Source organism: Oryctolagus cuniculus, chromosome 16, assembly GCF_964237555.1.
Source record: "Oryctolagus cuniculus chromosome 16, mOryCun1.1, whole genome shotgun sequence".
Lineage (NCBI taxonomy): Eukaryota > Metazoa > Chordata > Mammalia > Lagomorpha > Leporidae > Oryctolagus > Oryctolagus cuniculus.
Genome location: NC_091447.1, coordinates 42,476,819 through 42,489,831, shown reverse-complemented (window position 1 = coordinate 42,489,831; position 13,013 = coordinate 42,476,819). Strand labels below are relative to the sequence as shown.

Below are 13,013 nucleotides of genomic sequence, written 5' to 3'. Positions count from 1 at the left end.
CTGGAGAGGCAGCAGGTCATATAATCGGGTCCTTGCCACTTGTCAAGCTGAGTGTGTTGCTAGCTCCTGTCTTCAGCCTGGCCCAGCCTGGAATGTTGTGGACATTTGGGAAGTATACCAGTGGATGGGAGATCAGTCAGTCTTTCTCCCTCCTCTTTTTCTCTCTCTTCCTCCCATCCACCCCCTGTCTGCATGCCTTTCAAATAAAATAACAAATTAAAATGGAAACAAATACTGGTTGCAAATGAAATTGAAAGGTAAGGTTATTTTGGTACAAAAACTTTGAAATTCATACATAGTTTTTTCATAATATGCAGTTACAGAGAGGCAGAGAGAGAGAGAAAGAGAGAGAGAGAGAGAGGTCTTCCATCCATTGGTGCACTCCCCAAATGGCTGCAATGGCCAGAGCTGGGCCGATCTGAAGCTAGGAGCCAGGAGCTTCTTCTGAGTCTCCCACATGGGTGCAGAGGCCCAAGGACTTGGGTTATCCTCTACTGCTTTCCCAGGCCATAGCAGAGAGCTGAATCAGAAGTGGAGCAGCTGGGACTAGAACTGGTGCCCATATGGGATGCCAGCTCTTCAGGCAGTGGCTTTACCTGCTACGCCACAGCACTGGCCCCTCTTAATTTTTATATACATAATTCAAGGTGGTTTTTTTTTTTTTCCAGAACTTGCAAGCTTATATTCTTTTTAATTATGTACTTTAAGTCTCTTTTGGAGCAAAACTACACATAAATGAATAAATAGCACAAATAAGTATATGTATGCATTTATGATTGAAGAGGTAGTTTTTAATTTCCTGATAAAATAAGCCCTTCAGGACTATTGTAAATCCTATTAGTTTCCATATTCAAAAAAGTAAATACTCCTCCAAATTGCTCTGTTAACTGTTGTGTCGTAGATGTTAGGAAGGAAGTGGGGGTCAGGTACTGGGTAGAATGGGAAGAATAGGATAAATGTGATTGTATCTGCTTCTATCCCAAAAGAAAGGGGTTTACACTAGTGAATTTAGATAGATGGGTCCTTGTGGAAAAATCAGTATCCCTCCCCGCCCAAGGTTTTTGGCTTCAAGAATGTCATTGGTTGGGGAACACAGTGTATGTTTTAGTCCAAAAGATCGATTCTCCCTGCTCGTTCTGTTCCTCCAGAAGCCCTTGCTCGTCACTGGGCTGGTTGTCGATCAGTCCATCAGGTTCTATTTTATACCAAATCCATCGTATTCTACTCTAATTTTCCTCTTGGTGTTGCTTTATCTTGCTTTGTGCTAGGCTCTCTGATTTTCACCTCTTGAGTGAAATTGTCCTTGTGTTTGCTGTGTATACTCTCTTCTGAAGGCCTTTTCTTTGTATAACATAGCAGTAAGCACACAGTAGGTACTTGGCGCATGGAGGTCAGCATTTTAGCCCTCAGCAGATGGAAGGAAATCTTAGGGTTCTTCCTTGACAGCATTTTTTAAGCTCTACTTGTGATTTCCTCTAATTAATAAAACTGTTTCTTTATAGAGAGTCTGTGATTTGGTATCTAAACTTTTAAGAAATTAATTAACTTAATTAGCTAATTAATTAATTAATTAACTTCCACACAGTGGAAGTTAATTCCATCTTTCTGGATGATACTCACTATAGAAAACAACCGTAAAACCTAGAGATTATGCAAAGGGCAACCATCTGAAGATCCTAGAGAGTAAGTGGAAGAAGCAGATAGACTGGTGGGGAGTTCATGCAGATGAGAGAAAGAGATGTTGTAAAAATAAATAGCCGGGAGCTAAGTGCGGTCCACATGGCACTCAGCTGGAGGCACGCGTAGGAAAACCTGTGTTTGTGGACTGAAGAACCATGAAGTGGGGCCACAAAACTGGGACACTGGTGGAAGCATGAAAAAGAAGAGCCATATCTTTGACTAACCCATGAACTGACGGCAGACCTGGTGGACAGACCTGAACAGACATCAGAGCTGCTACGCAAAAATCAGTTTGTAGTTTAAACCCAGTCAAGAACATTATATACTGAAAATAAAGGAAGCAGTGTTTATGGGAGAAAAATAAGAATCCAGAATCAAATTGATGGTGCAGTCCAACCTTACCCAACATACATGGAACCAAAAAAATGAAATTGTATCCTTAAGTACAAAGAAAGGCAATCTAATCTGACTCTAAGGTGTTGGGACTAAGGAAGAAGGATTTTAAATGGACCATTATCCTTCATTCCCCGAAGGAAAAGATGGACATCTCTGCAGAGAAGTAGGAAATTCTAGCAGCAAAAGTGATGAAAACCAAAGAGAATTCCTAGAACTGAAAAGTACAGTTTCAGAAAATGTACTCATTAGGTAGTAGACATGACAGGAAATAAAAATGTGAAGGTGAAGAAAAATAAATAGATTATTCAAAGTGGGCAACGTGGAGAAAAAAGATTGGAAAACAAACATGATCAGAGTCTTATGGATGTGTGTTAGATTATATAAAATGCTTAAGCAAGCATTCTATTAGGATCTTAGATGGAGGAGAAGAAAGAGAGTGGGGCAGAAAAAAATTGAAAAAACAATGGCTAAAAACTTGTAGATACAAGATGATGAAGAAAAAGCAAGCAGAGTAAGTATGGAGAAATGTTCTGGATATATGTGACGAAACTGTTTCTTGAAAACCACAGTAGACTTGCTGTATGTAAAAGGTACCAGTGATCTGCTTAACAGCTTTCTTCTCACCAGAGCTGTGGAGACTAGAAGAATTAATGTCTTTACAGTACTGAAAGAAGAGAACCATCTGTCCAGAGTTTCAAGTCAAGAAAAATACCATTCAAGAATGGATAGGAAAGATAAGTGTTTAGCCTAGAAAGATACCTGTGTCCCATATTGGAGTACCTGCATTCAGTTCCCAGCTCTGGCTCCTTTCTCCAGCTTCCCAGCAGCTAAGACCTTGGGAAGTAGTGGTAATGGCACAAGTAATTGAGTTCTTAATTGAGTCACCTCCATGAGAGATTTGTTGCTTTCCTGGCTCCAGGTTGCAGCCCCAGCCTGGCCTCAGTTGTTGGGAGTATTTGGGAAGGAAGCTCACTTGATCTCTCATTTGCTCACTCTACCTCAGAATTTTAGAACAAACTTTCTAAAGAATGAAAGTGAAATTAGAATTTTTAGATTAAAAATAATTTGTTATAACAGACATGCAATATGTGTGTAAGAAGTCCTAAAGGAAGTTGTTCAGAATTAAGGTAAATGATGCCAAATGAAAACACGAATCCTTGGAAAAGGATGGAGAGCACTGGAATTAGAATCTACTTGAGGAAATGCAAAAGGTTATTTTTCCACTTATTTCTTTATAAACCATATAGCTATTTGAAACTGAAATCATATCATAGTCTTCTTGGTGTTCATGATGTAGATGTTTTATATGAAACAACAGTAATAAGGTATATAGGGTGACATGGATCTATGTTTGCAAGACTTCTGTGTGTTGTGCAAGGTAGTACATTGTTAGTAGTAAGCAGACCATTAAAAGTCGAGGAAGTATGGAAAAGTCGTGAAAAATAATGCAAAGAACTTCAGCTCTTTAGCTAACAGGAAAATTAATGTAGAATTCTAAAATACATATTAACATAGTCACAAAAAGCAGGGAAGGAGGAACCAAGAACAAGGAAGAGATATAATAGTAGATTCAGATTCAACATCATTTCGTTAAATGTTAATGGACCAAACCCTCAAAAGGCAGAGATTGCCAGAATAATTAAAAACAAAATCGACACTTTAAGAAACACACTTTACTTTTTTATATAAAGATTTATTTTTACTTATTTGAAGGACAGAGTTAGAGAGAGAGGTAGAGCCAGAGAGAGAGAGGTCTTCTATCCACTGGTTCACTCCCCAAATGACCACAAAGGCCAGATCTGAGCTGATCTGAAGCTAGGGACCAGACATTTCTTTCGGGTCTCCGACGTGGGTGCAGGGGCCTAAGGACTTGGACCATCTACTACTGCTTTCCCAGGCTGTAGCAGAGCTGGATTGGAAGTGGAGCAGCCAGGACATGAACTGATGCCCATATGGGATGCTGGAGCTGCAGGGATGTGCCGATATGGGATGTGGCGGCTTTACCCACTATGCCACAGTGCCGGCCCCAAGAAACACTTTAAATCTAAAAGCACACATAGGTTGGAAGCAAGTGGGTAGAAAAAGATGTACCATGTAAACATAAGAAGGCTACATTGGCTTTATTAAAAGATAAAATAAATTTGGAAAGAAAATATATTCTCAGAGTTAGAGATATGCCATAATGATATAAGAATCTTTTCAACAAAGACATAAGGATTATAAATGTGTATGTAACTCAGAAAAATAGAATGTCAAATTAGATGATGAGATAATAATTGACAGGAGTAAAGGGGAAAAGAGAAAATGCATTGTAGCTGTAGTCTTTAATACCATACAATTACTGATAGAGCAAGTAAGCAGAAGATCAGCAGATACATAGAATATTTGAGCAATACTAACAACCATCTTGACTTAATTGATTTCTGTGGGACTGCACACTCCACAACCGCAGCAGGATTTATAGTTTTGAGAGTATATGATATGTTTAGCAAATGTCTTGGTACTCGTATGCAAAGCATTCTGGGCCATTAAACTGCCATAATACATTTTAAAAATTGAAATAATGTAGACTATATTATCTGGTATTGGTATAATGAAGTTAGAGATCAATAACAATAAAATAATTGGGAAAACTAAGTATTTGGAAATTACATACTTTTAAACTATGAATAGGTCAAAGAAGAAATCACAAGAGAAATTAGAAAGTATTTTAGAATGAATGATAAAACACGATATATCAGTAAATTGTGAGCTAAACTAATCTGTGTGTAGAGGGAGGTATCGAGCTTTAAATGCTGGGAGTAGAGAAAGAAGAGTCTCAATTATGATCTGAATTACATCTTAAAAAAAAGTGCAAATTAAACTTAAAGTGAGCAGAAGGAAGGAATAATAAAGATAAGAGCAGAAATAAATTGAAAACAGAAGGCAATTTTTTAAAAAAATCTATGAAACCAAAATCTGGTTCTTATTAAAATTTGAATAAAATGGATGAAATACAAGCCATACTAATAAAAGATGATGCAGTTTATCAGTATCAAAAATGAAGAGTGACCATCATAACAGAACGTTTAGACTTTCAAAGGACAGCGAGGAAATAATATGAACAATTTTGTGCCAATAAATTTGTTCAGTGAGATGAAATGGATAAATTATTTGACGAAGTCAAGTTATAAAAACCGACCAAAGAAGAACTGGAAAAGTTGAACAGCTATTTAATCATTAAATAGGTTAAATTTGTCAATAAACACCTTCAATAAATACTGATGTTATAGAAACTCTCAGGAAATAGAGGTAAAACAAATATCTGACAATTTGTTTCATGATGCCAATATTAACACGTATTCAAAACAAAGATGCCACAAGACCAATATACTTCATGGACATATATTTTTAAAATATCCTTGAGCTGTTAACAAGTTGATTTATGACCAAATGGTATTTGTCTTGAAAATACAGAATTGATTTAATGGCTTAAAATCCTATTTTAAAATTAACCAGTGTTGTTTATTTATGTTAACACCCTACCTTAGAAGAAAAATCTTTGATAGTTTATAGTTATTCAGAAAAAGTATTTGACAAAGTTTAATATCCTTTGATGATAAAAACTTAGAAAACTAGCAACAGAAAGGAATTTCCTCATCCTGGTAATGTGCGTCTGTGGAACAGCAAACAGTGGCGAGATTCAGTGGCAAAATTCTCAGTGCTTCCTCACAGCAGCACAGAGAGAAGGTGACTCTCACTGGGCCAGCGCTGTAGCGCAGGAGGTGATACCTCCACCTGTGGCACCGGCATCCCGTATGGGCGCTGGTTCTAGTCCTGGGTGCTTCTCTTCCGATCGCGCTCTCTGCTAGCATCTCTGCTGATACACCCACGTGGGAGACCTGGAGGAAGCTCCTGGCTCCTGGCTTCTGATCGGCCCAGCTCCGGCCGTTGCAGCTGTTTTGGGAGTGAACCAGTGGATGGAAGACCTTTCTCTCTGTCTCTCTCGCTGTCTGTAACTCTACCTGTCAAATAAATAATAAAAAAAAAGGTAACTCACTACCATTTTTTTTTAAATTGTTCCGAAGTTCCTAGCCATTGTTGAAAGGTAAGATAGGAGCTAGAAGACATAGTGATTGGAAAAGAAATCACCTTTATTTGCAGGTGACATAGATTGTTCATGAGGAACTTACAAATAAGCTTTTAATATAATAAGCCCCGGAAACAAGATCAGTATATAAAAATCAATGACTGAGCAATTAGAGAATGAAATTTTGAAAACAGCTTTGCTTTCAATAGCGTCAAAAATTTTAGGAATAAATTTAGCAGATAATTTGATAGACTTGTACACTGAAGAAATTAAAGCATTATAAAGGGAACTTTTTAAAAACTAGATAAATAACAAAGAGACATTTCAGGCTTGTATATTACTATTATAAAAATTGTAGACCTCTCCAAATCTATAGATTCAATTCAATTCCAGTCAAAATTGTAGTGAAACATTTCTGAAGGAATTGACAGCATTGTTTTAAAATTGGTACAAAAGCCAGAGGACCCAGAATAGCCAAACAAATTCTGAAGGGACACCATTTAAATTTCCTGATTTTAAAGACTGGCTGTAAAGCTCCTGTAAGCAAGATAGTATGGTAGTGGCCTGTGCAGATCCATGCAACAGGATAAAATCAGAAATCGTCATACACCTACAGTCGATTGGCTCTGAGAAAGGTGCTAACGTGATTCATTGTCTAGAATATAAATAAGCACTATTTATAATACCTATATAAGATCCAGAATTATGAAACTTCTAGGAAAAAAGCTTGGGAGAAAATGTCTTTGTGACATATGAGATAGGCATTTGTTTCTTTAAAAAGACACAAAGAAATATGAACCATAAAGGAAAATATTGGTAAAATGAATTTGAATAAAATGATTAATGGCATTTACTTTTTAAAAAAAGATTTATTTTATTTATTTGAAAGGCATTGTGGCAGAGAGGGAGAGCCAGAGAGAAAAAGATCTTTCATCTGCTGATTCACTCCCCAAATGGATTCAAGCTAAGAACCCAGAACTCCGGGTCTCCCATGTGGATGACGGGGCTCAGTCTTAGGGCCACCTTCGCTGCCTTCTCAGGAGCATCAGTGCAGGGAGCAGCCTACTGGAACTGGTGCCCGGAGATGGGATGCCAGCGTTGAGAGGTGGAGAGAGGCCAACAGAGAGAGCTCCCATCCACCCTCCACTTCCCAAAGACCTCAGAGCTGGGAACTCACCCGAGATCTCCCATGTGTGGCAGGTACCAACTGCTTGAGTCATCGTCTGCTGTCCCAGGTGTGACTGAGACTCAAACTCAAACTCAGGTACTCTAATATAGGATGCAGGCATTCCACATGGCACCCTAGCTGCTCTGCCAAATGCCCACCTCTAGACTGGACATCCTAAACACGGAAGATTTATTCCGCGCGGTTCTGGAGGCTGGAACCTTCACTGTCAAGGTGCAGCCCGTTCTGTTCCCGGGGAGGCCTCTCTGCTTTCAGATGCCACTCTCCTGCTGTGTCCTTACATTATGTTCTGCTCACGTGGAAGTAAGCTGTCTGGTGTATCTTCTTCCAAGGGGGTTAGTTCCAGGGACCCACCCTTGTGACCTCACTTAACCCTGATTTTCTCCCAGAATCGGTCTCCAGACACCATCACATTGGAGTTAGGGCTTCAGCTTGACTTGTAGGAGATGTGAACTTCTGTCAATTAGACAACCTAGAATTCATATGCACTGCTGTGGAAATGAAAAAAAGCATGGCCTTCAAAAGGCTGCACTTCAGAAAACAGTATCACAGTACCTTATAAAGCTAAAAGTCTATTTATTGTATGAACCAGAAATACCACTTCTAGGTGTTTACTCAGAGCTGAAAATAATATATGTCCAGACATACGTGTGAATTTTATTGTGGCATCATTCATATAACCCAAAACAGGACCAAATGTTTATTGACCTGTGGATAAAGAAACAGATTGTGCTAAATGCACGCAGTTGAATACCATTAAGTGATAAAAAAAACACAAAATACTGACAGACTCACAGCATGGGTGAATTTCAAAAGCATTTTAAATAAAGGGAGTCAAATACAAAAGACTGTTATTCCATTTATGTGAAATTTTAGAAAAGGCAAAATCTTTAGTGATAGAGAGCAGATCAGGAATACAGGATGGGGATGGGAGAATGAATAGAAAAGGCTTGAGGACATTTTTAAAAGGGGAGAGAACTCCTGTATTTTGATTATGGTACTGGTTGCAAGAGTGTATACAGTTGCCTAGATTCATCATGCTGTATGCTTAAAATGCCTGAGTTTAATTGCGTATAAATAACATCTTATGGAAAAAGGAGTGAGTGAAGTTTACAAAACCTAGAGAAACCAAGATGTCTTAAAATCTAGCATTTATAATTAGTTCATATTTTACTACATAGTGTCATTTCACAGCTATTTTAGTTTGAGACATTCTGGTGCATATTAATAATATGTCATCCTCATATCTTAAATGGGATTAGAGGAAAAATAAGAAATCTCTGCAAGCTTATATGTTTATTTGCCCACATAGTCAAACAAAATCGTTTATGAATACATCAGTGAGTCTATGTTTTCTTAAACAAGTCATGTTTCCCATTTATTCACACATAGAAAACATTTTAGCATTTAACATTTCCAAATGCCTGGATGTGTATATGATCATCTTTAAATTAAATTTATTTTAGTCAATTGAATCATCACACAAGGAGCTTACTAAGTGACTAAGTGGCTTTTCATGTTCTTAATATTCTTTTTTTTTTTTTAAGATTTATTTATTTATTTATTTGAAAGTCAGAGTTACACAGAGAGACGAAGAGACAGAGAGAGAGAGAAGTCTTCCATCCGCTGGTTCACTCCCCAAATGGCCACAACAGCTGGAGCTGTGCCGGTCCGAAACCAGGAGCCAGGGGCTTCTTCTAGGTCTCCCACGCGGGTGTGGGGGCCCAAGGACTTGGGCCATCTTCCACTGCCTTCCCAGGCCATAGCAGAGAGCTGGATGGGAAGTGGAGCAGCCGGGACTCGAACCCGTGCCAGCTTTACCTACTAAGCCACAGCGCCAGCCCTGAGCCCTTAACATTCTTGACACCCTTCTCATTCATGCTCTTACATGAAGGTTTTTTATAAATGCTTTGGCTTTGTTGTAGTGAGTAGAATTCTGTACTGTGAAATGTTTACTAACCCTAATAGAAGATTTCTTTCAGTTTTGAATGAATATTTAGGCTGTCTATAATTTGTGTAAGAAAGATTAATTAGCAACACTTTATATTATTGTATGTTTGCATAAACACAACAAATTTTATATTCAGTAAAAGAGTGTATTATCTTTAAGTATCTTAACTTATTAACTTATTAAAACCAGTAACTTTCAGGAAAGTAATTCTATTGAAGCTGTGTTCTGATAATTTATGAGATTGGTCAGTGTTTTTATTTTTTTATTTTTTATTTATTTTTATTTTTTTTATTTTTTGACAGGCAGAGTGGACAGTGAGAGAGAGAGAGACAGAGAGAAAGGTCTTCCTTTGCCGTTGGTTCACCCTCCAATGGTTGCTGCGGCCGCCGGCCGGCGCACCGCGCTGATCCGAAGCCAGGAGCCAGGTACTTATCCTGGTCTCCCATAGGGTGCAGGGCCCAAGCACTTGGGCCATCCTCCACTGCACTCCCTGGCCACAGCAGAGAACTGGCCTGGAAGAGGGGCAACCAGGACAGAATCTGGCGCCCCGACCGGGACTAGAACCCGGTGTGCCGGTGCCGCAAGGCGGAGGATTAGCCTAGTGAGCCGTGGCGCCGGCCAAGATCGGTCAGTGTTAACGTGACCTGTACAATGCACATGAATAGGTGATTATTTTTCTTGAAGGATAGGATTACTGTGTTGAAATATTTAAATGCAGTCTGGAAACCCTGAAGGCTAACTGTCTCAATGAAGACCCACCAAATACTTTAGTTACAAGATGTGACATTTCAAGAGTATCTCCAGAGTGATGTAATGTGTCTCTCTTCCTTTTTTTTCAGTTGGAATCAACAGGACTCGGCCTCAGTAGTAGTAGACTAAGAACAACTCTAAACAGAATACAAGAAAGCCTTATTGATCTGGTGAGTAAGGAATTGCAGTCCACTCCTTTGGGTTTTATATAATACGAAGAAGCCATCCGATCACCTGTCTATAAATGTTTGTTTATGTGCATATTGAGTGCCAGATCCTTAGCATTACCAGTGCATATTCAAAGTCAGATGGGGCTTGTCTAGGGTCTGACCAGAGAGAGAAAAATAGAACCTGCAGGAATGTGATATTGACTATGGCATCTAGTACAAGTTCAAAGAGAAAAAAGGTTTATGTATAAAATTGGTGACAGAATGACTAAAGGAAGAAGCAAGACTTATGCTAGACTTTGAAGGACAGGGGTGGAATTAGTGGGACAGAGAAGAATGAATAGTACTCAAAGAAAGGCACAGAGGTTGAGCAAGGGCCTTGAAGTGGGACAGGCATGGCCCAAAGTGTGGCAGGTCTTTGTTATTGGGGAATTGGTGTATGTCGAAAACTTGTGCTGGGGAGAAAGTTTGGACCACTTTATCAATGGCTTTGATATTCAAGGAGAAAGTTTTGGGTTTAGTCTGATATGTAGTGGTAACTCCCAATTCTTGACTGTGTGTCTCATCGTGAAATACATGTTTTAAGAAGAAAGACTAGATAGCAACTTAGGCCTTTGTTAAAGCTAAAATAAGCATTTAAAATAAGCAAAAAAAATTCTTGCAGGAGCCACTACAGCCAGAAGGATTTTGTTGTCAGTGTGCTTCTCAGGCTCTGCGTTAGCCCTAGGCTTCTCTAAATTTCCTCTTTTTTCTTCAAGCTACCCCAAACAAGCAATCATCTTTCTGTTCGTGTGTAAGCTCTATATTATGTACATAGTTATGTTGTTCAGAGTCTTACAGAGTAATGTAATCATGCTTTTTTTTAAGAAGTGCTTATTAAAAATCAGTTTTGTGCTGGGCATTATTACAGAGCTGGGAATTCATCAGTGCACAGAAGAGGTATCCGCCTGTCTTCTTGGGAATTGTGTTTTTTTGGAGCAGAGAGGCAAATAGATAAGGTACTGTCAGACACTGATAAGTGCTAAAATAAAAAGAAAGGAGAGAGTGGTAGGTTGGTGATCTTTGAACAGATCTGTGAATACAGAGTGAGAAGCATGTGCTAATATATCCACAGTGAATACACTTTGATTTCCATCAGCCTTATCATTTGAAGATCTTTTTACTTAGGGCATTAAAAGTCATTATTTTAGAGACAGAGTCTTTACCCACTAGTCATTCCCCAAACGTCTGCAATGAGAGGGATTGTTACCAGACAGGATTGGGAGTCTGGAATAAAATCCAAGTCTCCCAAAGGGAGTGGCAGGAACTCAATTACTTGAGCCATCAGTACTGTCTCCCACAGCCTGGAGCTGGGAATTGAACCCAGGCATTCTGATATAGGACCTGGGCATCTTAACTGCTAGGCTAAACACCTCTTCCTACATTTTTGTTGTTGTTGTTGTTATTGTTAAGATTTATGTATTTATTTGGAAGTCAGAGTTACAAATAGAGGAAGAAGGAAGGAGAGAAAGGGTAAAGAACGATAGAGAGAGAAAGAGCGAGCGAGTGAGCACTTCTGTCCACTGATTCGCTTCCCAAATAGCTGCAGAGGGCAGAGCTAAGCTGGTCTGAAGCCAGGAGCCAGGAACTTCTTCCATGTCTCCACATGGGTGGCAAGGCCTCAAGGATCTGGGCCAACTTTTTCTGCTTTCCCAGGCACATTAGCAGGGAGCTGGATCAGAAGTATAGCAGCTGAATTCAAATCGGCACCCATAGGGGATGCCAACATCACTAGCACTGGCTTTACTGGCTGCTCAACAACACTGGTGCCTCCCACATATTTTTTTTAAAAGAATATTTAGAACACCTACCTTAGCACCGAACATGTCTTAAATAAATCTACATAGAGTAGATGAATAAACCAATTCTTGGGTTTTATGCATGCCTTCTGGCGTAATTTGGCACATTTTCTGGGTATTCATCCCCATTGAACCCTTGATCTTCATTTGCAGAGTCATGGCTTTTTTTTTTTTTTTTTTTCAGTATATGTGGTGCTGAAGCAAGCACAGGTTTTGTTTTTTTTTTGTTTTTTTTTTTTTTTCAATGCAAAAATGTGGCTTTCAGTCCCACTGACATTTTTCTATGCCTGATGCTTTAAAAAATATTTTATTTATTTGAAAGGCAGAGAGAGGGAGAGACACACACAAAAAGTGCTTCCATCCACTGGTTCACTCTCCAAATAGCTAAATGGCTGGGTCTGGGCCAGTCCTAATCCTGGAACTCACTAGGACTCTCATGTGGCTGGCAAGATCCCTGTACCTGAGCCTTCTCCCACCGCTTTATCAGGCACTTTATTAGCAGGAGCTAAATTGGAAGTGGAACAGCTAGGACTGGAAGCAGCATTTCTGTGTGGGATGGCAGCTGAATTGGTCACACCACAACACTGGCCCCTGTGTTTGGTGCTTTTTAAGATTGTGTTCCTCAGATCTTAACTTTTCAGCTGAAGTTTCTCTTGTTTCTTGAAACTAGACTCATTCACTCCAGCATTTCTCTGTTGTCTCTGCTAATTACCAGTTTATGATTGTCAAGCTACAGTTCCCAATCCGACCCTTAAGGCATGGATACTAGGAGACCTTGAAAAGTTTGTGGAGGGGGCGGCACCATGGTGCAGTAGGTTAATCCTCTGCCTGCGATGCCAGCATCCCATATGGGCACAGGTTCTAGTCCCAGCTGCTCCTTTTCCAATCCAGCTCTCTGCTATGTCCTGGGAAAGCAGTGGAAGATGGCCCAAGTCCTTGGGCCCCTGCACCCACGTGGGAGACCAGTAAGAAGCAC

At 39.5% G+C, this 13,013-nt stretch overlaps 1 protein-coding gene across 3 annotated transcripts in view; it reads left to right on the top strand.

The window, feature by feature from the left end:
• VPS50 (VPS50 subunit of EARP/GARPII complex) overlaps positions 1-13,013 on the top strand; it is a 114,843-nt gene that overhangs the window by 83,699 nt on the left and 18,131 nt on the right. For all 3 annotated transcript variants that reach the window (XM_070059817.1, XM_008261723.4, XM_051852990.2), the window contains one exon: positions 10,122-10,202. In XM_070059817.1, the coding sequence (XP_069915918.1) occupies positions 10,122-10,202 (81 nt within the window). The remainder of the gene's footprint in view (positions 1-10,121; positions 10,203-13,013) is intronic.